General features: G+C 37.7%; 2 protein-coding genes across 5 annotated transcripts in view; one reads left to right on the top strand and one right to left on the bottom strand.

Annotated features, from left to right (window-relative positions):
- SH3YL1 (SH3 and SYLF domain containing 1) overlaps positions 1-5,181 on the bottom strand; it is a 51,308-nt gene extending 46,127 nt beyond the window's left edge. Inside the window, exon 1 of the mRNA XM_076332857.1 lies at positions 5,088-5,181. Coding sequence (XP_076188972.1) covers position 5,088 — 1 coding nt within the window. The 5' untranslated portion in view covers positions 5,089-5,181. The remainder of the gene's footprint in view (positions 1-5,087) is intronic.
- A 195-nt stretch (positions 5,182-5,376) lies between these two features.
- ACP1 (acid phosphatase 1) lies at positions 5,377-23,019 on the top strand. 4 transcript variants are annotated; one of them, XM_076332861.1, is made up of 7 exons: positions 5,381-5,511; positions 11,793-11,917; positions 14,216-14,289; positions 14,402-14,515; positions 19,155-19,216; positions 21,563-21,668; positions 22,648-23,019. In XM_076332861.1, the coding sequence occupies exons 2-7, from the start codon at positions 11,890-11,892 to the stop codon at positions 22,723-22,725; spliced, it is 462 nt and encodes a 153-aa protein (XP_076188976.1). In that variant the 5' UTR covers positions 5,381-5,511; positions 11,793-11,889; the 3' UTR covers positions 22,726-23,019. The 4 variants fall into 4 exon arrangements, with proteins under 4 accessions (XP_076188977.1, XP_076188975.1, XP_076188976.1 ...); XM_076332862.1 differs by lacking the exons at positions 11,793-11,917; positions 22,648-23,019 and adding an exon at positions 22,302-22,619 and having other exon boundaries at positions 5,377-5,511; XM_076332860.1 differs by lacking the exons at positions 11,793-11,917; positions 14,402-14,515 and adding an exon at positions 14,571-14,684 and having other exon boundaries at positions 5,380-5,511.
- The last annotated feature ends 4,047 nt before the right edge of the window (positions 23,020-27,066 follow it).

Below are 27,066 nucleotides of genomic sequence, written 5' to 3'. Positions count from 1 at the left end.
TATTTTAAGGTTTACCTAAGACAGATGGAAACATAAGAACAATCAGATTTTTCTTCTCAAACACTGCACTGGAAGTGAAATGGTGCTTAAAAATAAAGCTGAAAATTAAAAAAAGCCACTCTTACCCATGTTAAAAACAGTCTGTTTTTCCTTGTTTCACCTGCGATAACCTGCTAAAGCTAGATGTTGATGACAGCCTGTGCACAGGAAAAACCTCATGAGCATACTAAAGTTGCAACTAAATTCAGCCTTCAAGAACTCAAATATGAAAAAGGAGTATCACATAACAGAAGACAGCACCTTCTTAAAATGAAAATAGCCCAACAATTATATTTCTCAAAGAGCAGAATCTCACAGGCATTTCTATCACTACATAAAGCTATGATATTTACAGGATTTTGAAGATTTTTTTTTTAATTGAATTGGGGAGAGGGCTATAATAAGAAATCATTGTTGAATTTATGAAGCTTACATTTCCAAAATTACATATATATATTTCTGTATTTAAATCACAGTAATTTGAGGGAGGAAAAAATGACAAATGCCATTTTAAAGATCAGTACTTCTGAAAAACCTGTATGGAATCTTGCATTGCATCTGTATGCTTATTACAAGACAGCTAAGAAGTCAGACAACAACGACGAGAAACCCAGTCATCTACATTTGGATTTTGGTATGCAAATACACAGTATGAAGTCAAACGAAAACCTATAGAATCACAAGTCTGTATTCAAAAAAGAACCACTTCAAACACAGAAGCCTTTCCATTGATAGAAATGAAGTAATGGAGATAGAGACTGGATTTCTTCCTTTGTTCTCATCTCTGTAAGCCTGTGTTTTTCAGGGTTTTGGTGTTTTTTGGGTTTTTTTAATGTATTACTGTGAGTTATGGAAATCAAAATACCTCTGAAGATAACTCGAAGGAAGCCAGTCTTATTGGAAGCATGGAACTGTGGTAACTCTGAACCTGGAAAGGGAAACTGCCCCACCCCCAACCTGCACTTGTACTACTTTTACTATTACCCTGTGTTCCAAGGCAAATTCCTCTTTGCAGCCTTTATAAGCACCTAACTTTGGTTTAGGGCTTTCTGCTATGACTTTTTTGAAGGAGAAAGTCTCCTTCCTGGTCAAGTTTTTAGGCTGTTGTCCTCTAAGCACAGGGATTTTGTAAACTCAAGCTTACAGAAATACAAACTGAGATGTTAGCCAATGACCTTTCTGAAAGCAAAGCAAAACTTATTTGAAATGCAGTAACTATATAAAATAACACATCCAAAAATAAGCTTAGCCTCTGCACAGGCTGAATAAATTAAATTGTATGAAATGTGATAAAAGTATTTATGCCTGTTAGCTATGTCAGTGTCAGTATTGTCATGTATAGTGTCCAAAAGCATACAAGGTTTTTGGTCAGCTGCTAGTGTTGACAAGCTGTCTTTACAGATTTTGCTACCAATTATGTAAGCACTTATAGACTATGGGAGCTCAATATTTTTCATATGGAATATCCATTTTATTAATGCTAAAAAAACCACCACAACACGCAAAACACCCCATGCCCACAGTTTCATTGTGTGCATATTTTTCATTACTTTTCTCAACAAAGAGAAAAGGACTTAACTAATCCAAACACAAAGTGCATCACTTGGTAACTTAATGGGATATCAGTCCTCAAATCCCACTTTGAATTAACTATTTCCTCGAGAAAAGCCAAGGAATTTGAAAAAACCCTGTAACACATAGAGCCACTCACATTATCAAAAGCATTTGATGAGCTGGGTTCCCAGCAGTTTTTGTACTGAAGTCAGTTTGGAGGAAATTCTAAATAGACATGCTGAATTTCCTCTCATCTCCTAGAAGGATGAACTTTCTGGTGAGAGTTGGAATATACGAGGGTAAAGTGATACTGACATAGCTGAACAAGGCACTTTAAAGAAAAATGCATTCCCTTTGTACATGCAAGATGTTTCAACTAGGTGAGGTCTCCTTATTTCTAAGGAAATGTGGCATGTGAAGACAGTCACTACCTGCCTGAGGCACAGCTGAATTAGAGGATTTGCTCCAAAAAGTACATCAGACACCTGTTCAACTGAACGGGAGGCAGGGCAGTGGAACACCTGTAGCTAAAAGTCTTCAAAAATCCTTGTAACTTTTAGCAATGACAAGAATGCTAAAATCCCAGGTCCACAGTTCTACAACTGAGTTGCAGCCTTTGCACTAGGAGAAAGGATAAACACAAGGGGCATGGGGAAGAAATCACTCAGCTTGTACAAAGATAGTCAGTAAACAGTATTTTCAAGAATATAGAGACAGTGGTATGCTCTACAACAAGAACCAAAGGCAGTTACCTTAGTGGTTGTTTGAGACTAACAAGTGAACTCTCCCAAGAATTTGTACTACAAGAATTGCAGGCTTTTGCTCAAAACATGCCACCACACCTATCCACTCTGCCACCCAAGTCCTGGGAAACTGTCTACCCGAAACCCTTTTAGCAAGCCTTTCATATACACTTATTGTAATATGTTTGATGTGTAAACAGTTGGTACCAAAGGGGTTGGGTGCTGCCCACCAAGCCAGTTACGTAGCATGACTGAAGCTAAGTGAGAGCTAGGAATTCAGTTCTGCCTGTCTCTCCTCATGTTAATACAAGAGTTAATATGATATGTGAAATTTAGACATGGGGTAAGGGGAAAATCCCAACAGGAATCCCAACTTTGGCTTGCTAACTCTATTTTAATCACAAAGAATACACTTCAAGGCAATCCAAGCAGGTAAACAAGTACATTAATCTTTACACAAGAAAGCTTTAACTGAAACAAAGCTGTGCTTTTAAGAACAAAATCCTAAAAAACATCTTGTTTATCTTCTCACCAGGGACAGAAGCACAGCGAGAACAAAAAACGTAACGGACTACAACCCCAATGTGCACTACACAATGGCCCGGTATGCTACAATATTAAACTAAATGAAAAAGTATTTGGGCACCTTAACAAAATACAGACTCCAGCTATTTCCTGAAGAAAATATTTAACACTTCTATAAGTGAAACTGCCGCTATCATTCTGTCCCTCTCATTTCCCCAGTTCATACATGTCTCAATTCCCTGTGCGCACTGGTCAAATCTAACAAGTTACTAATTCCCACAATGAAGAATTTCTACAATTAATCACACAAGAAAGATTTCTTCAAACTAAAAGGAATAAAGAACATTTAAAAAACAAAACAAAAAACCACCAAGAAGCATTAAGTGCTTGATATTTATTAATCAAGAGTTTGAAGAGTTCTACCTAAGTTCTTAGATTGTCTTGTTCACAATAGTGTTTCTCTCCCACTAAGTCATACAGCCTGTTCTTCATAGCAGCCTTGCATTACAGGCTCTTTTACAACAATTTAAAATTTAATGGATGTTTAAAAAACCCCAAAATATAGAGCACTTATCACATCAGAAATAGTAGTTCTTAGTGGTGAGAAACCATGATACAAGACAAAGAACAACAGTGAATTCTGTTGCAGTTCATTTCAAAGGTCTGAAGTTGACATTAAGGTACAGACGGCGACCCTCTTCCAATACTGAGGGCTGAGAATGAAGAACAACACTTAAGATAATGATCCTCCCCACTCCCCTCCCCAAGACATGGAAACATGAAATACTCCCCACTCCCCTCCCCAAGACATGGAAACATGAAATACTTCGTCTTAAAGTTAGAGCTAGGCATGTACCTACATGTAACATACACAGGTACAAACACTGGGGTTTGTATGAACTCCAGAATGGTATTTCATAGTACTCATTTCTATATACAGCCTCATTTCCCCCTGACCCATAAATGCATAGAAGCGTGGTGGTGGCAGGGAATCTGTTTCCTGTGCTGACACCTCAAGGCGCTCCACTTGATACAAAGCAGGAATAAAGGCACTCGACACTGCTCGGGTTATGTAACATGGCAGAGCTACATGTGAGGATTACACAACAGACTCATCTCGCCCTCCTCTCCTTCGCCGAGGCCATGTCTGATAACTGAGCACTGCCATGGCTCCCTTCTGGCTCCACCACCTTGTGCTCCTGACACCTGCAAGCAGACCTGCGCAACAGCAGAGTGCTGTGGTGCATAAGGAAGGGAATGCTGGATAGAGAATGAATGTTTCTGATTACCAATCATTTCCACTACAAAGTAAAATAAATATTTAAAAATGCAGTTGTACAACTGCATTACAAAAAAAGTGCTGTATGCAGCCCCACATATGAAATTGCATAAAAGGAAATGTGCGATTTGTTCCTCTCCACAGAAAATATGCTATATATAAGCTTTTCAGGTTATAACAGTTAGTTAGTCATAACTTTCATTTGAAAGTCACAGATTTTACACAAAATTTAGAATCTGGCATTTTATTTAACCTCCAAAGTGCTGCATTTTGACTGAAAGACAAGGCAAACAAGTTTTAAAAGCAGCAGAGGAATCCAGTCCCGGCCACACCCTGCCATCGCGGGGCCGGCAGCCAGCGTTACAAAACCCAGCCAGGTACATGGGATATCCCAACAGATGAAACCAGATACAAAAAAAAAAATACTCAAGCTCTTCTGGAAAACGAAGAGCATGTGTGCTCAACCTCACCAGCAGCCTGATGAGGCCAACGCCATATTCGACACTTCTTAAATTTCTATTTGGAGGATGCACTACATGCCGCAACATTGGGCGAGAAGGGAAATTAATGCAAAAACTAAGCGTTGCTCGCAGTGTACGAGCACGTTTGCTTAGTTTGCAGTGAGAGCCTGACCGGCTCAGCGCAGCAGAGACCCACGGGGCAGGAACCCGAGCAGCCCGCCAAGGCTGGCCTCGTAGGGCCCTGCGCCTTTCTGGGCGGCTTCTGCAGCGACAGGGGAGGCGGGCGGCTTCCTTCCCCCCGCCATGCCCGCCCCAGAGGCTCGCCGGACAGACGGCTGCCCGGGAGAAGAAGGAGGATGCGGCGGGCAAGACGGAGCGGGCCGCCGCCTCAGCTGGGGAAGCCACGGCGGCGGCCGAGGAGGGCGGGAGACCCCGCCGCGATTCCCCCGATGAGGCGCTCGCCTGTCCCCCCATAGGGATACTCACTCCTGCCCGGGCCGGGACACCTTCGCTTCGCCTCGCTTCTCCTCGCCGCCACCGCCACACTGGGCTGCGCCAGGGCGGCCCCGCCGAGCCGCGCACCTGCCGCAGGTGAGGCGGGCGGGGCCGAGGCGGCCGCCAACCACCTGCCTGCCTGCATGCCGCGCACGCGTGCGGCGCCGTCCCGTCCCATCCCCATTCCTCCCCCCCCAGTGCATACACTTGTTCTTAGCAGAGTTTCACAGTTCGACCTTTTTTCTCAAATCAGGCAAAAAATGTAGCCGGCTCTAACGGCCGGTGCCGTAAAGCGAGGCGCAGGCGGCGCGACAGCCAGGAAGGTCCCCTTCCCGGGTGGCTGGCTGGCTGGCTGGCTCGCTCCGAGCGAAGATGGCGGCGGGGGAGGTGAAGTCGGTGCTCTTCGTGTGCCTGGGTGAGCGGGGTGAGGGGAGAGGCGGGTCTTCTCCCGTCCTCCTCCTGCCAGTCTTCGGTCGGGGGCACTGGGCGGGGGTGTAGGGAGCGCGGTGAGGCGAGGGCCGCCGCCAGGGGAGCGGTCCCGCCCGGCGGGTTGCAGGTAGGCCCGCCCCGGTAGCCGTGGGTGTCTCGCCCGAGGGTGGCTCTGCGGGTGTCTACCTTCTCGGGGAGGACCGGAGTAGTAGCCGGGAAGGGAGGCAGAAAGCAGTATCCCATCTCCTTCCCGTTTGTCTTTGTGATAGGTCGGAGTAATCAGTAGGAAACAACACGTGAAATGCAGCATTGATAAACGCGAAGGTTACGTGTGGGGAAGAGCGGCTCCTAAATACGCGTAAACCAACGTGAGCTCTGAATGAACTACTGCTACTCCAGAGCAGCACTGAATGGTGGTTGGGAATAGCTTTCTGAAAGGGGCTGCTCAGTGCTTGGCTTCTAGAACAGCAAGGAGGGAGTGGAGAACCCGCCAGCAAGTCCTGAGGCTGCATGTCTGCAGTGGTACCTCGTGGACGCGGTTTGCAGTTCTGAGCATCTGACATTAAAAAGGGAGAGAAAACGGTGACAAGAATGACAGAAGTTAATGGAATAGTCTCAGTAAGAAGAGGGAAAATATGTTAGGACTTCAAGTAAGAAAAAGAACTTGGTGGAGGGTGGAGATGATTTTGATCTATGAAATTATGGCCATCATGTAAAGGAGTGAAAAGAATAAGACTTTTTTGAAGGGCTACCTAAATGAAGAACTCGGAAACTCCCCCCCCCCAAAAAAAACCCCAGATACTCTGTGTGTTTAAGTTGTGAATCTTATGTCATGAGAAGCGTAAATGGGATCAGAAAGGGTTTGGATGCTTTCCTGAAGCTTAAGACAATTGATTACTGATAAGCAAGATGATCTGCATCTTCACAACCAACAAACTGCTAACCTGACTACATGGATTACAGGGCCGTGCCCCATTTCGTACATGCTTTCTCTAAACATCTGCTTCTGCTCCCTTTCGGGGATAACAAGCTAGATGGCACTTTGCTGTGATCTAGGAGGGCTTTTAACATTATCTGCTTCCTAGCCTTTATAATCTTACCTATGTGCTGAGAGCTGATCCCTGTGAACCCATGGCATTTTGCCAGTTTTGTTACAAAACCATTGGTTAATATGGTTTTTTGTCCTATCTGCTTTTCTGTTGTAGTAGGAGAAATGCAGATTAATTGAATAGCAAAACAAGAGTTTAGTTTTGTGAAATATGTTCTGATGTTTACCTTAGAGTAAAATCAGACCCTAATCATAATTTAGGGAAAACATTCTTTAGTAAGGGATTATCAGTTGCTGTATGTTTGGGAGCCAGTGGCCTCGACAAACATTTTTGTATTAAAACATATAATTAATATGCATCCTTCTCTCCAAACACTGTGTTCTAAAGGCAGTAGTAATCTTCACAAAATGATCTTATGTATTTATGGGTCTGTAAACCCACGATAGTGATTTGCACTGTAACAAGTTCCTAATCCAGTTGAGTCTCTGAGGAACTGTTATTAGTGGAGGACAATATAATAATTTAGGTATGGAGTGAAATTATTAATATTAAGCTTGAGGAAAGGGTGAACAAGTCAGGACCGATGTTAATGGGATGGATTTTTTTAAACAAATGTTGTAAATACCTTTTAAATTTCCTCTTCTATGTTATTGGGTTATAAAAAAAATAAACATAACGGTATGTGGCCTGTGAGATAAAATCTAATTGACGTGACAAGCACTTCTTTTTTCCAGTCAAATATATACTCTTTTCAGTTAAGTTTTGATGGCAACTTGTTTCTTCTTCCTGTTTTAAGTTTGCTTATTTTTTTTTGTTAGTCTTGAAGAGTGATACTTGCGCCTTAATAGAATTTTTTCCTCCTAAATTTTATTAGAAATAATACCTATTGTTATTGTTGAAAAGACTACTAAGCAGATTTCTAGAACTGCATTTATCTATAGTATTCTGTGCTGGTTAATGAAGCACATTAATTCTATAGTTTGCCACATTCAGTGAGAGCTGATCCCTGAAAGTAGAAGCCTTCATGAAAAATTACATTTTCTTTCTATGTTATTTTGAAAGAAACCTATTACTGAAATATCTATTGACTGTGTTTTTTGTTTGTAATAAGATAAGCAGATATTCATTACACAACAAAATGCAATCTAGTTAATGTGCGTAACTACGTTAATGATAAGGGTTCCTCATCACTGAGAAATAAATGAAGCACCTAGCAACATATGTAATTACAGTATATAAAAAAGCACTGGGAAAGATTTTTTTTTTTTCATTTAAGGCAAAGAAATAATTAAAACTGGAGGTGATCCAAAATGCAGTTTGCTCTTTTTATACTTGCGTAGCTTGTCTAATTAATGGTTGAGCTCCAGAAATGAGTGTAATATGATGCTGTGTTACATAAGTCAGCCTCTTTCTCTCTGACGACTTGTCCACTATAACATAACAAGCTGCATGGGCATCTTAGACCAGGCACTGGATTACTGATCTCCTCCATGTGTGGAGGAACAGTTGTACGTCAGGTGAACAGTAAGCAAAGTGGTTTTGCCTGGGTCCTCAGAAAATTGATGCTTGTTGTGAACCACTGAGTATTGCCATCAGAAATCTAGATTGCATAAAATCATTCTGAAAATGACAATTAATTTATTAGGTATGAGGAAATTAGGTTACAGTGAGATTTGAGTTTCCTAGTTCAGTTGTCACAATCCATTATACGCGTTTAGATGTAGCCAAATACAAGGTTTTGTGGGACAAAATGCCATTTATAGCTGCTGGATGGGAAAGCAATAGGTTGATAAGACATTGAAGAAGTCATGGAAAACAGCTGCTGTAATGAGGATTCTTAGCAAGCTGACAAAGAGAAATAATGCCATTTTTTGCATAAAGAAGAGAATGTTAGATAAATGTAAGGAAAATACCTTTCTTCTGTGCAGCATTGGTAAGATAGCCGTAAGAATACGATGCTTTATTTAATCTGTGTTTCAGAATGATGCAGAAGTACTAGAGAGTTGAAAGCATGGTTGTACAAGTGATCTTGGAATTGGAAAATAAGATTAAGATGTATGCTTAAAAATGTTAAGAGTCTGTTCTGAGTAGATGCTTATGTGTTGAAAACTTAATTTTTACTAGGGAACCTTTAGGTTGCTGAGAAAAGCATAATGTTCCAGTAGTTGATAACTCAGTATAATTAATCTTGCTGCAGGAAAAGATTTTTAAAATGTGAACATTCAGCTAATTAGCTGATGGTTTGACTACCATGAATCTTGGCAAGTCATATTGCTATTGACATTGATTACATTGATGAAACCTTGACTGTCTAGGGACTTTGAAACCTAGTGCTCTTGTAGACATCCCCATTTAGATATCTTGAGCCAAAATTGAGTTCTGCTTAGAGATATATACACACACATGCGCTAATATTCGACTTCTGAGAGAAATCCCACTGTGTGTTGGTAGTGGGGGGATGTATGGAAGTTAGATGATGTCATTTAGGTAGCTATATACTTAGGTGTTTCAGATAAAGAGTGTAAGTATTCAATGAAATTGATGGTGAATGGAAAGGCCAGGGAATCTGGACTAAAATCAGAGCCTTGAATGGTTCCTCACAAAGCTAACTGAATGCTGAGTATGACAAGATAGATTTAATTGGAAAGAACTAGGAATTGTGATGAAGTTCAGACAGGAATTTGAGTAGAGAACGGAGTAGAGTGAGTAGTAAGTTTTAAATGCTTGCTTATGAAGCGGATCTGATGGATGATGCAAATGATACTGGGAAGCAGTATTAGAGTCACTCAGATGAACTGACCATGCATGGAAAGATAAGTAGAGTTAAAAGCAGGTTTTTAAATGTGAGAGAATGAAAGCTAATAAAACTTCTGTTACAAACAACAGACAGAAAAACAAAGGAAGAAGTGAAAAGCATCTGTTTGCATTTGGGGAAGGTCTCAAAGAGTTAGAGAGCTGAATAAGGAACAATGAAGATACAAAAATGATTGAGAGAACAGATGATTAGATCAACAGTACCTGGAGATGAGCTATGGACCTGAGCATGAAATGGATTCAAGTTGTCTTTCCTGTCAATAGAAGCAACGCTTCCATTTCTGTATGGGCATGGGTCAAAGATTAATGCAGAGACTGGAGCAAGAACTCAAAAAATTAAGCATTGGCTTGGAGAATAGTCAGTGGAGTCCTTGTCCCTAGAAAATGAGTGAGAAAGCATGACTCCATAAAAGTTATCAACAAATGGTTCCAGTACTGATTCTGTGATTGAAATTTAAGTCTCCTATCCTTGAATCATCATATTTGGAGGTGTTTGTAGGATTTATTTCAATGGTCAGGCTCTGTCTGGGTACCTTGGGTACTAGTTTTCTATGATTGAAAATGTCACTACAACTTAAAGAGCTTGGAATTTAAAAAATGAAGGGAGAAGGTAGAGATTCAGAGAACTTTAATACTGTTATCTTCTCCATAAAAAGAGCGCGATCAGATCAGTCAGAAATACAACAAAGGAGAAAGGAGCACCAGAAGAGGTGGTGCAAAACCTGAAAAACCTGGAAAGACAGATGGGGGATGTAAAACTGGATATGAAATTGATAGAAATTATAGTGGGAAAGGGATGATGACTGGAAAACAAGGATTGAAGTTTGCATATGTCAGGGAGATAAGATAGGGCTTTACATTAATGCTTAGATGAATAATAAGTCACAAGGAATAGCATGGGTAAACAGAGTTGGTTAGGCTGGAAACAATATTGTAGAGTATGTGGAGAAAAGAGCTTCTGTTAAGTCAGTTCTAGGATTCTGCCCATAGTCTGCCCAGATTTGAATGGTGATTGCAGTTCCGTAATAGTGTTAATACCTCCAGTAATATCTGGAATGTGTCATCATGGCAGACATTAATTTTTAAGTCACAAACTAGGTTATGTGTTTGTTTCAAACAGAATATAACTGCAGTTTCTAGTTATTGCTAGAAGTGGTAGTTAATATATTTAATCAGTCAGTGATCATGGTGCCATTCATGATGATATACGATATGATATCATCAAAGATGGTATTTATGGCATTCATTTTAAGTAGTGAGCACATTATAGAAGAGTGAAAATTTGGAACAAGTCAATCCAGGTAAAGCAGAAGGTTAAACAAATAGAAAAAGCCATGAAGGATTTATTTCAAAAGTAGCATTTTGAAATTCTGGGAGCTAATTAATGAATTAGTAGGACCAATAGTATTAATCATTGCTTATTACTGAAATTTTGAGTGTAGTAATGAAACTTAATGTTCATGTACAGTTGCGCGGGATCATTCATAGAGCGGAAAACTATTGTACAGGAAGAAGTGGATGGCCTTGACAGCTGGTGTAGTGGAAACAGAATTTAATAGTTTAGAAAGAAGACTTAAAGGTCACCTGTTTGAAACAACAAAGAAGGAGAGGGAATGAACAAATTAGAAGTAGGGGATTATGATCGCAAATTTGATACTCATGAAGGAATCAAATGTGATTGTAGAAGTTCTCAGGTTATTTTCAAAAGAGCTCAGTAAATATTTCAGACTTTTTTTTTTCCTTTTATAAAACAAATCGGTAAAAACTTTTCCTGCAGTGTAGTCTGTGGTTTTATTTGTCAGCATTCAAGAAAAATAAATTCAAATTAGAACAAGTGCAGAGTTGGCTTAACTGGAGTGATTAGTTAAGGGTCAGTTATTTTCATCAGGAGACTAAGAGCTTGGTTTGTTTAGTTTAGCACAGCTATGCTTGACAAGGGTTCTGTATCTGTTGAGGGAAAGAAGAGTTTTTAAGATCGAGAGTGATGTTAACCAAGACTAACCAAGGAGCATAGACTTCCAAGAATAAATATTAAGTGGGAATTGGAATGTTTCTGGCTGCCACAGGAAGTGAGCATCTGGAATAGCCTTTTAAGATAGATGATGCTTTTTAAAAGAGAGCTTGATGTGTTTGTAAGAGAAGTGATGCTGTATATGCCTGCAATAGCAAAGGATTGGGCAGGTTTTTTTCCTGTCTTATGTTGTATGTTACCACGTTCCCTCTGTTTCCTATTAAAATTATATTGTTTAATGCTTAACTCGCTTACTCAATTAAAGAAGTGAGATTTATATTTTTAATTGATTACCATATTCTTTAACATTTTTATAATTAATAAGTACTAACCTGTTTTCTCACTTACTTTATAAATAAGCTCAACTTTTTCCTGCTTTTTTTTTCTTCCAAGACTGATTTAGGTTCTCTGCTTGGAATAAACTCGTTCAAACAAAGGAAATAGTGTGCTTTCTCCTGGAAGAAGATCTACTGCCATCAAAGTTCACTTAATGTTTCAGCAAGATCAGTTTCTCAATGGTTAGCCAGTTCCTTTTGCCCATTTAGTGATTTGATGTTCTCTAAATCTTTGACAACAAATTTATATTACTTCAGTGGTTCACTTCCCACTTTTTTCTTTAATAGTTGGCATGATTGACAGCAAGTTATTAAATGCCCAGATCATAGCAGCTTCTTTCTCTTTAGCAGTGAAGTATCTACCTTGATATTTTGTTTGAAAATACAGGCACGAAAATGAGGCTAAGTGCCTGATCTGAAAATGTCTTTTTGCTGCTGGAGGAAATTTAGCTTTGTTCATGGGCATTTCATTTTTTTACTGTTTGAGATTTGGAAAGAATTTAACCAGTAGTAGAAGAATGATTTATTTAAAGGTCTAGAAATGAGTGTTGCCATTTGTGATATTTTATACTTACCTGCTCAAAAGTCAGAGATTAGCAAAGTCATACATTCTCTTTGATGGAAAGTGAAGAATTGTTTGTATGATTTATTGTGCATCTGGGTGACATACCAAATATTATGAATATCCATCTAGTTGCTCAGAATTTCTGAAGGATGAAAAGGTAGAAAGAGTTCAAGTAATAGTTGAATAGACTTTTTATTGTTGAGACATTTCATTCTTTTTCAAAGAGTATGTATTTTTGCATGCGTGTTTGAGAGGTCTACCTTAGATGGTTAACTTAATTACAGCTTCAGCAGTGGAGCAAAAATGCTGTAGATCCATTATTTCTAGTTTTTAACAGGGCACTATTTCATTGTTGAAATAGGTTCTTATTGAAAAAAAGCTCAGATCAAGTGGCTAGTGCAATTGGAGGCCATTGGAAGTGAAGTCTGATTACATATTTATATAATTAAGTACCTTAACTGTTTGTTGGCTGATTGACAGCACTTCAGCTTTGCCATCAGTTATGTTTTGTTCCTAATCCTCCATATTTTGGGCCAAAAAATGGAAAATTTATTTTCCTGAGGTGTTTTTAGAGCTTGTGTAATTGATTTCTTTTTGGGGGTTTTGGAATTGGTATCTGGAAGCTGCTTTTGACGAGGGTTCGGTTTGACCTGCAGTGACTTCACTTCAGTGGTAAGGAGCATTTGTACTACAGGTTGTTCAGCCATTTCACTACATTGGTTTCACAGTGGTGGTGGCTGTGTTTTGGAATTGTCCAAAAGTTTTTTGTTAGCAGGTAGGTAGTAATGTAAATATTTCAGGGAAATATTCATGATTCGCCAGTAAAGAATTAGTTGAAATTTGCCAATGTGTAGGAAGATTTGAAGATAAAAATGCTATCTGCCATTTAAATTCCATAATTTTGCCTGGTCTTCTGTGATCATGGATTCTTTGTGGAGGAGAAGAAAAGAGGAATGTTCTTACACAATACTCGTTCTATGTTTTTTAATAAGTTATATCTTTTCATGTAATAATACGCATTTCAAGAGACTGATGGATAGTATAGAATCATAGAATGGTTTGGGTGGGGAGGGACCTTCAAAGATCATCCAGTCCAACCCCTCTTCCGTGGGCAGGGACATCTTCAACTAGATCAGGTTGCTCAAAGCCCCATCCAGCCTGACCTTGAACACTTCCAATGATGGAGCATCCCTAACTTCTCTGGGCAATCTGTTCCAGTGCCTCACCACCCTCATTGTAAAAAAAATTTTCTTCCTTATGTCCAATATAAATCTACCCTCTTTCAGTTTAAAACCATTGCCCCTTATCCTGTCACTATAGCCCCCTTTATATGTTGAGAGGCTGCAATAAGATCTCCCCAGTCCTTCTCTTTTCCAGGCTGCACAACCCAAGTTTTCACTCCGTTCCATCCCTCTGATCATTTTCGTGGCCCTCTTCTGGACCTGCTCCAACAGGTCCCTGTCTTTCCTGTGCTGAGGGCTCCAGAGCTGGACACAGTACTCCAGGTGGGGTCTCACCAGAGCAGAGTAGAGGGGCAGAATCACCTCCCTCAGCCTGCTGGCCACGCTTCTTTTGATGCAGCCCAGGATACGATTGGTTTTCTGGGCTGCAAGTGCACATTGCTGGCTCATATCCAATTTTTTCACCCACCAGTATCCCCAAGTCCTTCTCCTCAGGGCTGCTCTTAATCCACTTATCCCCCAGTCTGTATTAATACTGGAGATTGCCCCAGCCCAGGTGCAGGACTCTGGGTTTCCACCCTTGCAGAATCTCTTGAGTTATAACAACATAAGTAAACCACATTCTACGTAAGTAAATAAAAATCTTTAATCTTATCTGTGCTGACAAATCCACGCAGTTACTGATTTTTTTTTTTTAATCATCTGAAATTTCACTTTAATCTCCTGTTTCTATAGGAAACATTTGTCGCTCTCCAATAGCTGAAGCAGTTTTTAGAAAACTTGTAACTGATGAAAAAGTTGAAAATAAGGTAAGCTATTTATTTCTGTTCCTGCCTAAGAAATAACTGTCTCGTAGCCAGTTAGTAGAAATAATAAGCAGTGAGAAAGGAAACATAAAAATAAAAATTTGTTTTTCTGTAGTGGAGGATAGACAGTGCAGCGACATCTACCTATGAAATAGGAAGCCCTCCTGACTATCGAGGACAGACTTGCATGAAGAAGCATGGCATTACCATGAATCATATTGCCAGGCAGGTACTGTACTTTAATTTTCTTTAAATATGTGTATGTATTTGTTTTGTTGTTGCAGTGGATGACAGACAGTGCTGCTGTTTCAGACTGGAACGTGGGGCGCTCCCCAGATGCAAGGGCTTTAAGCTGTCTAAGAAATCATGGCATTGAGACAGCACATAAAGCACGGCAGGTAGAAGAGAGTATATTTTCTTTCTTATTCATACCCATGCTTTGTTTAGCCCTAACCATTACAATCACAGAAGTCATTTGACCAATGCATGGTTGAGCATCAAGTAATAAATACTATGTGCAGTTTTTCAAAGGACTCCAAAGTGGCCTGACTCTTCTAATTGAGGTTAGCGAGTTTCTTGTTATTAAGCTTCATTGGAAGTATAACTAGGAAGCATTGGAGCAGTTTCTGCATTACAGAAAAATCCTGCCTTCAAATGTTTAGTATCTTGGGCATTTTTCTGAAACTTTTTTTTAATACTTTTTAAAAATGGACTTATTCTAGTAATCTGTGATGCTTCTTTCAGCAAGGAATTGTATTTTTATTTAGCAGGTCCAAAAAGAAGTAGAATACCTGTTCTCGCCCATCACAAAAAGCTTCTGCTCTTGCATGAAGATCTTTTAAAAAACTTAGAATGCAAAAACCCAAGATTAGTAGCATGGTTGGTGGTAACTTCAGAGGAAAATGTACCCTTGAAGCATTCTTAAGTCAAAGACAGGTTTGTCACTTAGTGAAATCCTCTATGAGGATTTGAATATGAGAATATGAGTTTTACCAAAGCTCATCTCAGTTTTCATTAACAAAAGAATGTGTATTTCCATGCTGCATTCCAGAGAGATCAGAAATAAATGTGTCTGCATCTATTTAAATCATTCAGACACTCAAATAAATGCACATAACTTACTTCAGTTAACTATTCTCTGGATATAAGATATTCCTTTAGGTCTTGACCTTTACTTAGCTTGAGTTTACGTCGCTAGTTCTTGTACTGACATAAAGATCAAGTAGTCTTGTTGTTATCTTCCATTTCTGTTCCCTTCAGAATTTTACTAGACCTTACTGAGGTCATACTTACTTTCTTCACTTTCAAAGACTACAAGTTTAGTTTTTTAACTTTTTAAAATAAATTCCCTCAATTAGTCAGTTGCCCTCTGCTGACCTTTCCTGATGCTAATCTCTGTTACATAATAAGACAAACAGGATTGAGCACAACGTCATTTCAGATATTCAACGTTTTACTCTTAGAATAATTGCTAGAAAAAAATCTGTTGTGATCTTTTCCTGTTACACATTCTGGATATACTATTTATCAGTGCTTACAAACAGCATTATTTATCATTATACAAGCTAAATGGTACTCAAACTAATCAGTCAGTGTTTCAGTCACAGTAGTGTAACATGTTTGTATTCTTAAAAGATAAGCCTTGGAAACTTGACAATCGTTCTTGGGTATTACTAGAGTGGTTTATGAGCAGTTAAACTAAAGCAAAGCATCCAAAACCAGTTGATCCTCTGCCTTGAAACAAATCTGTATATCCTCCTTTGGCAAAGAGGGAATGAAAACACTTTAATGAAGACGTTTGCTTATACATTCTGGCAAATGAAGAGATTTTTTTAAAGCAGAAGAGCCTAAAATGTTACGTATACAGGGAGAGGAAATTAACAAGAATGAGACAATAAAATGAAAGACTAACAGGATGAAAATTTTTCTGAAACATCCCAGTACAAGCAGTTTCTTTTATAAAGAAAATTCTCAAATCCCTGAACTACAGGTAACTGTTTATTTTGCACTGGTGTTTTCAAACTTCTCTCAAATGGTCTCTGCTGACTCTCTGAACTGTGTGGACCTGATACGGTCTCATAGTGCTTCTGGAAAGAGAGGGACTCAACAGTGTAGAATAGGACACTTCACAGTGGTCAGGTTAGTACAAGTGGAAGTGTATTTGCTTCGCTATTAGAGACAAACTCAAGGATAGAATTTTGTGTATAACTTGTTTCAGAACAGATTAAGAAAGATTTAATATAGAAGCTGCAGAAATAGGAGGGATTTGTCTTCTGTTGTCTTTGAAATACTGTCATAAGATGACTACCTCATGCAATTATCCCCTTCACTCCTGTGGAAAACTGTTACCCACCCAGTGAAAGGCACTTTCTTTCATGTAATTTTGTGCATAATTATGATAATCATGGATTGTATCTTTTTTTATTCAAAACTGACATAAATGCTACAAGAACGATTTATGCAAGAGAGAATCTTAAATTGGTTACATCCTACCCTCACGTACAGTGATCGTTTAAGTGACTTTTAAGCGAAAAGTGAAGTATAAAAATAAATGTATACATTTATCTATAAAATAAAGTTTATTAACATTTTAGTTGGTGGTAGGTTGCTGTATGTTTATGCACCCATTGAAATTCTCTAAGGTCTTAGTCTTCATGCACAAAACGGGTATTAATCAGTTTCACTTTTATTCATGCTTAGGCAAAAATTGAATTCTGTATGACTCATACTGTGCATTTGCCTTAAATATGAAATTGAGATTAGAGGAAGGTTGTATTAAACGCTGTTTCACAACTGGATAAATTTGAGGACTACTGCATCTCTTTGGTTTTTAGACAGAGAAAAGGAGATTTCCCTTCTGTAAACAAAGGGAAATGTTTAACAAATAAATTGGAATGATGATGTGTTTCTCCATTGATGGTCTTTAATAATGGTTATTGCATTTCTTTTTTAATGTAAAGTTATTGTTGTCTGTGTAGTTCCATCCAATGTTGACTACTTGAGATCTCCACTACTCTTCTCAAAATGTACATAAATTTTCATGTCCTCAATTTCTTCCCCCAAAATACTAGTTTTCATATTTTTGAAACTGAAACTGAATCTTCAGTTCACTGGAGTTTGCTCAGTTAAGCTTTTTGTATCTGATATTACTGTAGGGCTTAAGAGCCCAAGCCAACCAGTAATCTTGCTTTTAGGGCCGCATTTGCGTCTGTCTTAGTGCTGGTTCATAGGATAATAACTGTTAAGTTGTCAAGTACACCGAGAGTGTGGGAAGTGTGGCAGGTGTGTTTTTCCTTTTCACTGTTTTGTATTTTACTTTTACATATGTCTGTACTACAGAGAAATCTATGCCCATGTATTTTCACGGGGGCCAGTGTTTAGCTGTGTAGAGCAACCAGAAGCAGCTTGTAGAGGTACTGCTTAGAGTTGCCAGGAAAACAGAGCTATTTCCACTGCAAAAATATTTTCATAGGTCAAAGGCACTGCCTGAATATAAAAAATATTTTTACAGTGAAAATAAACAAGTCTGCATTAGTTTTTGCCATTAACCCTTTCTTTTCGAATGCTCCCCCCCCACACTTCACCCCTCCAATTCTCCTTGTGTGGAATGTTTCATTTATGGCTTTAGTCTGGTGATAATTTCTATAGGTCTTTTCTTACTCCCTGTTATGGGAGCTTAATCAGTATCTATTTGCCGTTTACACAAAAAAAGTGGTTTTTTTGCCATCTGAAACTTTTTTTGAATATGTAAATAATTTTTACAAGTTACAACTCTGACTTCTAGGATAATGCATTTTGCCTTTTTGTCTGTTTACTTGCTTACTCACTTCTTCAGCCCATCCTTCCCAGAGACTCCTGCCAGAAAAACCTGTACTGAACAAACTTTCTAAGTTTCTTGGTTGTGATACTACACATAGGACTATGCGTGAAATGCAGTCTTAATGTGAACTCACTACAGATTTTATTCCATTTATTCATCCTCATTATGGCCACTTGGTTCAGATATACTAGCACACTGTGCATTGTGGGGTCTGGAAAGATTTTACCCTAAGCTAGCACTTAAATGTAAACTAACATACAATTATAACGGTAAGAATCTACAGCCGTCCTTATTCCAATACAGATAACATTAGTTCTTAAGTTAGTGGTTTATCTGCAATGTTTGCCTACCTGACTCTGAACTCGGATCTCTGAATTTAGTTAATATTCATGTTTAGGAGTCAGTAAGCTACAGGAAAGAAAAAGAGCAGGCGGTATGATGGTAGGAAGATGTACAATAGATCCCAGATTTTTTTCACATCATATCATAAATTCTTTGAATTTTGGCCTAAAATACTGTGAATGCATTTGTTTTTAAGAGATTGTAACTCATACCATCGTACTTCAGCTTTGAATTTCACTTGGTATCTTTTTCTGTGTAGTGACAAATTTCTAGATTGGAAGTATTGAAACTGATTCCAGGTTACCTACATTTTTGTTTTCCTATCAGGAAAGTAATTTGTCTACGTTTTTATTGCATGGTTTCTACGACTGAAACCTGCTTTAGTTTTAGTGATTGGAAAGCATTAGAAAGGTCACTTGTAATGATGTTTCTAAGTTGATGCATGAGATTTTTTTTTTTTTTTAAATATGGTAAAATAGCTAACTTGGGATTTTTGTGGAAAACTTGCAGAAATGGATAAATAATCATGGCAGAGTATATTTAAAATGCCTTTAATTATTTTAAAAGCTGATGAAGGTTCACAGTTTTGTTCTTCCCACCTGTGTCTCTTTTAATAAATCAGAACTATAAAATTTGAAAATACTTTTTTTCCCCTTTTATAAATCAAACACAGTTTGTAGGCTAAAGCACATATTTTTAATTCTAGGTTACTAAAGATGATTTCCAGACCTTTGATTATATACTATGTATGGATGAGAGCAATCTAAGGTAATGTATGAAGAAATGGAACAAATTCATATGGATTACTTGTAGTGATGTCTCATAAGTCACTTTGAAGACAGATGTCACGTTTTACTGCTTAGCTTGTTTTAGGTTTTGGGGTTTTTTTTTGTACGTGTGTGTGTGAATGATATCCTAATAGATGGATTCTTTACTTCCAATATGTTTAATGAGCTAGAATTCAATGGTTTATTTGTGTGATACATGCCACTTGGGGATTAAGGACATGGAAATTTAGTATACTTTGTGCTATAGATGTGCAGCTTATGCCTGTATAGTTAAGAATGAGGACGTACTGTCTTTTGATCAAAGGAATCTGTTTTTCTAATTGCATAGGATCTAAAAGACACTGTGGAAACTTGGAAGGGATTAAATATGGTGTGGGTTTTTTTTCTGCTTTTTCTTTTTTTTTTTAAAAATAGAAATAGAGTGAGCTCTGAAATAAGTAAGGTTGTTAGCCAGGGGAAATCTTGTTTGTTACTGTTAGCCATGTTCTAATTAAGTGCATCTTTGAGACAATTTATACCTAAGAAAGATTTGGTGAAGTAGCTGCCTAGTATGAAAATTTGGATATAATTAGCAAAATTTCTGCTTAATTACATACATATTGATGATTGGGGTTAAAGGGCTGAGCTCTAATAAACTACAAGTGTCAAAGTGCTTGTAAGGACTATTACTTGTAAAGTTAGTTTAAAAAAAAAAAAAACAAACCAAACTCCAAAACACCACAACCAACAACAAAACAAAACCCAAATAAAACCCTATTAGTAGCACGTAAAGACTTTTAGAAGCAGCACCACTTACCTGAAAGGAGTATCATTTTGTTGAATTTTCTAGAATGTTTTGAATGACCTCTCTTACACAGCCTCCATGAATGAAGGGTATATAACACTTGGCTTGATTGCAGTGGGTCAGGCAAAGATGTGACTAGGCTTACTTCTATTTTCACTTTAATTCTTAAATGAAAACTTACTGCTGTATTAACAATTTATATGATATGAGCTGTAGGGCAGAAGAAACGTCACAACTATAATAGGGATATTGCTACTGCTACACTTAAGTTTCACCTCAAACTTGCACCCAATTCAACCATTTTCCCTGGGAATGCCTATTCGTAGCACTAGGAGGGCAAGCTGATTCCACGTGTTGATGGAGTGCCTGTCATATCAGAAAAGGAAGATTTGGGACATCCCTTTTCCTTAGTACCAGAGCCACCTGGCCCTCTCCTGTTCATTAAGTGGTATGCTAAAAGCCTTGAAGGAAATGATTAGACATTTTTTTAATAATAAAAGGCTAGAGAATTTATTGAAAATCTGTAAATTCAAGTAATAACTTCTGGGTTGATAGAGGAGTCCTGATTTTTCTTCAAGGAAAAACAGTATTGTGGTCTCACTGCTATTTTGTCTTTCTAAATGGTCTGAAATTAATTTCTTAATCAGAATTAATTAATAATTAGAATATAATTTCTTAAAACTGATTATGCTTATGACTGTAAGTATTTACAGGTTTTTTTGCCTTTTTTTTAATGCTGGGTAAGTAAAATGATGATTTGGTATGGAGATGTATAATACTAAAATAATTTAATATGTTCTGGCTGTTCATCATTGTGAAAATTGTAGTACTGAGCTGCTTTTAATCTGAAGGTGATGAGAGGTACATTTTAACTGCATTTGGGATAATGGACAGTCATTTGTAAGAAGATGGGGAAAATACCATCTCAAAACCAGTATGTTTTATCAGTGAGAGGCAATGTAGAAGAAAGAGGATGTGACAACTGATGAAATGTTACAGTATGGCAAAGGGAAGACAGGTCTTGCTCACCTGTTTACCATTTTCTGTTAACTGAATGTAGCAGGACTTCACATGAGTTAGAGGCAGTATTGAGAGAACTTGCAGCACACCAGTTTAAAACACTGGTTTTGAAGAGATGGGAGAAGCTTACTCATACTTCTGGAAAAATATCTAGATAATTTTAATTATTTTTGTTCAATACAAGCTAAAGGTGGATATTGAAAGTACTAATGATTGATTTGAGGAAGAAGTTGATGAACTCACTCTTACAAAGTTCTGTTAAGCCTTAGGTCAAGTGCCTGACTGCTTGTTAATGCTCTGAATTAAGTTTATGTATATGTCCTCCATACTCAATTAAAAAAAACCCCACACAACAAGAAACAAATGAAAACAAGCAGCAGCATAGAGAGTCCACAGAATTGACTGAGTCCAGATGCGTATTATTTTCCTGTGTTCTCTAGAAACGGTCATGAGCATCTCATGCTGATGCCAAGAAAGTTCTGAAGAAAAATTAATGGGAAAATTTTATTTTCTCTTTTACAGAGATCTGAAAAGGAAAAGCAACCAAGTTAAAGACTGCAAGGCCAAAATTGAACTACTTGGAACTTATGATCCACAGAAACAACTTATCATTGAAGATCCATACTATGTATGTGTAAGAAATTCTTTGGGTGGCTTGATTAAAAATTGTGTATGTACAGTATATAATCTTTCCAGATCCCACAGTTGACATGTGACACAGTCTGATGTTATACGAAGCCAAGTGTAAACATTTTTTTAAATGACTTAACAAAACAATATAAATTATTGGGATAGGAAAGGAAAACGTCTTTATGCTTATAACAATTATTTAAATTTAAATAATGCAATGCACCTATATTTTCAATATTGGGTTAAGCTCTGGTTGGTCAGCCTCCTTGCAAAGAGGATGTAATCAGGAAAGATGGAACAAAGACATGGACAGATGTCATGGTTTAACTATACCAGCTACTAGGAAGAAAATTAACTCTATCCCAGCTGAAAACAGGACAACAGAGATGGTCAAAGAAGTTGAATAATACCAGACAAGAGCAACCAATTAGATTAAGATTCTTCAGTTTAGGAAAGAAAAGTGGATGAAGACACAGTAGAGTTCTGTAAAATGTTGATATCATGGGAAAAGGTGAATAAGGAATTGCTATTCATTACCCAAGAAGTAGAGAATATCAAATGGCATTAGTGGGAAGCAGGTTCAAAACAAAAAGAGGTGGTGGCTTTTTGTTTGTTTTTTTTCCCCACACAGTGCTTCATTAAACTGTGAAACTCAACATGACGAGTTACTGTGAATGTAAGAAAAAAAGAAAAGGCTTATAAGGGCTCAAAAAGTGAATGGAAGAAATATGTGAAGGGAAGTTCATCCAGGACTGTTGAGTACAAAGTCACAGTGTTTGGCTGTGGAAATTCCTGAGCTGCAGGTAGTTCAAATTAGGGAGAAATATGCAAAAACTATCACCAAGTATTTGTACTGTTCTTATTCTTCCCTAATGTCGGTTATTTGCCATTACTGACAGCGGGAAACTAGTTTGCAAAAATTTTTTGTTTGAGCCAGTATTGCTATTCTTACGTTTTTTTCCTCTGTTCTTTTCTAGGGGAATGAAAAGGACTTTGAAACTGTTTACGAGCAGTGTGTTAGATGCTGTAAAGCGTTTTTGGAGAAGTCTCATTAATGCTTCATCATTTTATTTCTAAAAGAAAATAATTAGCTTCTCCTGAAATACGTAAGGTTTACTTGATTGATGTATTTAAATAGTAAAATTATGCCTCAGTAGGTTCAAAACTTTTTTCAGTTTAACTTTATATTTTAGCTTTTCTGTCATCTAATTAAAAAATATAGAAAAGTTTTAATTGGATTAGATGATCAATCATTTTGTCACACATCAATGTAATAATAAAGTATATCATTCAGAATAAATTTATCTGTGAACTCTTCCAGTGCTTTCTCACAAGCACTGCAAAAGTAATGTCTCGCTTCTTTATGTGCTATACTAACTAAACTGAGGTCTTCTCATTGTGCCCTTAGTGAGTTAATTTAAATCAACTTTCAGTGGGAGTCTGCGAGATAATAGTTCATGTACAGTAACTTAGGCATGTCATCCTAGTATTGTTAGACAGCCTTTGGACTGAAGCCGTTTCGTATTGAGCCTGCTAGACTAAAAGAACTGCCTGCCCCCAGACGGACATTGCTCTTAGTGCTATTTCAAAGCTTAAGCAAGCAAAACCTCTGTGTGTGTCATCAGGATCCTGTGAAAATGGGTTTTTATATCAGTTTAAATGCTCAGTTATTCAAAGAAGAAATAATTTTTGTTCTAGTAGATTTTTATACTAATTAAGATGAACTCGGTTCAGAAATAGCGATTGATGTTAATAGGAATTCTCTGGCTAGTCTTTCTTTGGTCTTGTGGTCAATTCCTAGCACACTGATACAAGGAGATGTAACATAGCATTTACAAATACATGTAACATAGCATTTACTTTGAGGACAAAACAGGTCAGCTTAGAAGCCTAAATGTGCAATGTACATTTTGTATCTCATAGTAGTAAAATGCTCAAATCCATGCAATATAATCTGAGAAATTTGCTGTGATACCAGTTCCTATGTGGGTGTCAGACAATATTTTCAGATTTACTCAGGAGAATGGATAGCCTGTCAAAAGTGTTCTCTGAGAGTATAGTTCAACCTGAAGAGAGGCCATCTGTAATGTAATACAAAATTAACAGAAGTCCAGTAAGTAGAAAATTCTGCTCTTGGACAAAAATTGGATGCTTTGTAAAAATCCATGCCTGTTTGTCTGAACATCACCTTTCATTTCTGCCTTAAAAACATAAATGTACTGAGATCAGTAATGTAACTGATACCATGACAATTTTCCTATTTTGAACGGTACCAACATTGGTATGAACTAGTATTACCACATGATCTGTAAAACTTTTTCTTATTTATTTAGCCTTGTTTTTGCCTCTCTCTGCCTTCCAAACTAGCAGAGTAGCCTCTGTATTTGTCACCCGCTCTCCCTTCTGGAAGAGGGATGCGTTTCGATAGAGGACCCTGTTATTCCTGGGGAGGGAGGAATCCTGGTGTCACTCTGCGTGTGCTGCAGCCTGCACAACGGGGATTAAGTTTCCTGGGACTCTTGCTGTAGGATAGCTGTGTTTGTGTTAATGAGGTTTCTGTTTTGTGCTAAAATTTCAGACATAAAACTTAAGAACCTGCTTACAAAAAGGCAAGTGGTAGATGGAATGCTTAAATACAGAAATCAGGATCTTTGTGCATTATTGCATTACCAATAGTTTTGACTTTTAAAGAACAAGCTAGGAATTTGCAAGTTAATGGTTGTTTCACTTCAGGGACAAAGAATAATATATATAATATTTCAGGTCAGATCAAGCACTTAATCTGGAAAAAATTGCTTTGACAAAATAAATGAGGGAAAATGATGGGCAGTTAGAGACAAACCATCTTAAATGTGGTTTTATGCACTAACCTCGGAAGTGGAAGTATTTAGGCATAATCTAATGTTACTCTCTGCCAGAATGACCATTTAAAATATTCCGGTGAAAGTAAAATAACTCAGAAGACTGAGAACATGATGGTTAGTGCTTTCCCACTCATGGCTGAGTAGGAATTGAACCTATCATTTCCTACATATTAAAGTTAAGATTTAAAAGTCTTAAATCTATCTTTGAGCTGCTGGGGTAACAGAAAGGACATAAAAGGGTATGGTTGTTTACCTTCACTAGGCTTAGTAATCTTCCTGTAAAGTGATACCCAGTCAAAACTATTTGTGTTAAATTCAGTTCGGATTCGGATTTTAAAAGTTTCAGCCTTGAGGTATATTTTCAGCAAGTAATGTATTGGCTAAATAATTCACCAGCTCTACTAGGAGGAAAAAGCTGATTGATTGATTTTATCCTTAGTGGGTTTCTTTTGGAGGAGGGGAAGGAGAGCACCATGGTGTTCTAAAAGAACCTGTAGAATACAAGAATACAGAACAGGAATTGCCTTCAGGAAGGACAGTTGCACAGTACCGTGATTTGGGTTCCAAGAGGAACAGTGAACATAGGATTAATACACAAATCGTGTATCGTACAGATGACTAAGCTCTTACAGGCTTAAAATACCACTCATGAAAAATTTAACGTTGAATGAAAAAATACAGAACTGACACCTCCTTCCCCCTCTCCCCCACCACGGCTTGTTTTAGTTTAGGTAGTAAGCTTATACCTAAGACTAAATTAAAAATCTGCTATAGTATAGTTGTATCTTCTGTCAAAGCATGCTGACTTCTGCTAAATCTAGAGAAAACTTCCATGGGATTAACTTATTTATATTAATTTATTAAGTCTTTAAATAAATTACTATTTTCCTTTTACAAGGAAATGTTCTAGAAAGTTTTTATTTAACCAGATTTCAGGTGTCCTACTGCAAAAAGAAAGATTTATACTAATTTAAACCCCCACGTTAAGTAACGTGCTGTGATCAGATTTCAGTCAGTGGAACCCCAGAGAAGCACAGAGTTCCATCTACGTGTTTACTGCAGATGAGCAGCTAAGTGAATCCTGTAGCAACAGATTCCTTTAACTACCAATTTTTCGGTATACATGTATTACTTCCATTGAGAAATGAAACTTTAGCATTTAGTGATCACTGACAGCAAATACAAAATATGTACTTCTCCCTTACTAAATACAGCCATGTTCTAGGATGGGATTTTGTACTTCTGCCATTTTTTTCTTTTTTCTTCTAAAGACCTAGATGCTGAAGGCTCTTAAGTGTGAAACTCCAGAATCCCAGCTCCCAGCTATTTCTGAGGGTGGGGAGGGGTGTGTTTGGTTTTGTTTTTACATTTTGTAGTTTGAATTGAGGATAAACTGGAAGCTAAATGCCAATATTAAGATAAAAGTACCCGAGGTGCATCTACAGATCACACATAAAAATTTTCTTCCTGTTTGAGCCATTTTATTATGACAACTGGATTTAATACCTGATTTAAAGAAGAAAGGGAAATGTGTATCAAGGCTTCCTGAGTAAATGTTCACTGACTCAACAGTTTTATGGTACTAAAATGACTTATTGGACATTTACTGATTATATCGCCTTGCAGTATCATGAATAGACTGCAGATTTTTTTGGACAAAAAACCCAAACAACCATTTGTCATAAAAAAAAAATATTCAAATTCATAATGCTATAGAGACTTGGAGCAGCCTTGTGGTCTGGGCGTTTTGCGGGACTGGAACACACAGATCTGTCCGTCCTCACAAATCCATAGGGAGTGTCCAAATTACTGGACTTCTCTGAGGTGCGTGCACCTTTCTTTCTTACTCTACCAGATTCTTACTGGAAAGAGGTTTAAGTGTGGATAAATGATAGTAGCTACCAGAAGATAGCTTGTTTATCAAATTCTGGATTCAGTGAACAGAAAGCAAACTGAGGACAACTTAATACCAAACACTTTATTACTTACGCTTGTTATTTACAGTATTTACATATTGCACGTTCGCTGGAATGTTTTATACGTTTATTATAGAAAGTAAATTAATGGCAGCTTGTGTCTGTGTACAAAATCCATGCTCCACTGTCCCAAAAAATATGTCTACTTGGAATTACGTTCCTGTTTGTCATGCAATTTGTACTCCTAGGGTACAATGTGACCCCAATGTAAGTCTGTTTTAACCAAACTTTTAAAAAATTGCATAAGCATGAAGGATATCAAGTGACCACAACTACTGTGGAGCAGATCTTTAGTAGTTCTAGATATACAAACAAACATTCCTTAAAATTGTAGAATTAAGCAATAGAACATCAATTTTCTTGGTGAAATATTTGTGTTTACATAATTTTTGGCAGCATTACACATCAGTTGTAAAGTGTGTTTTTAAGTATGGAGCATCAAGTACTAGAGGCAGTTATGCTACTGTAAAGAATGTCAATCTGCAAACTGTTGATGACATACAAAATGCATGTTAAAAGAATTATGGGAAGTAGTCTGTCAATCTGCAAAAATAAA

Source organism: Aptenodytes patagonicus, chromosome 3, assembly GCF_965638725.1.
Source record: "Aptenodytes patagonicus chromosome 3, bAptPat1.pri.cur, whole genome shotgun sequence".
Lineage (NCBI taxonomy): Eukaryota > Metazoa > Chordata > Aves > Sphenisciformes > Spheniscidae > Aptenodytes > Aptenodytes patagonicus.
This window is presented reverse-complemented; position numbering and strand designations above follow the sequence as displayed.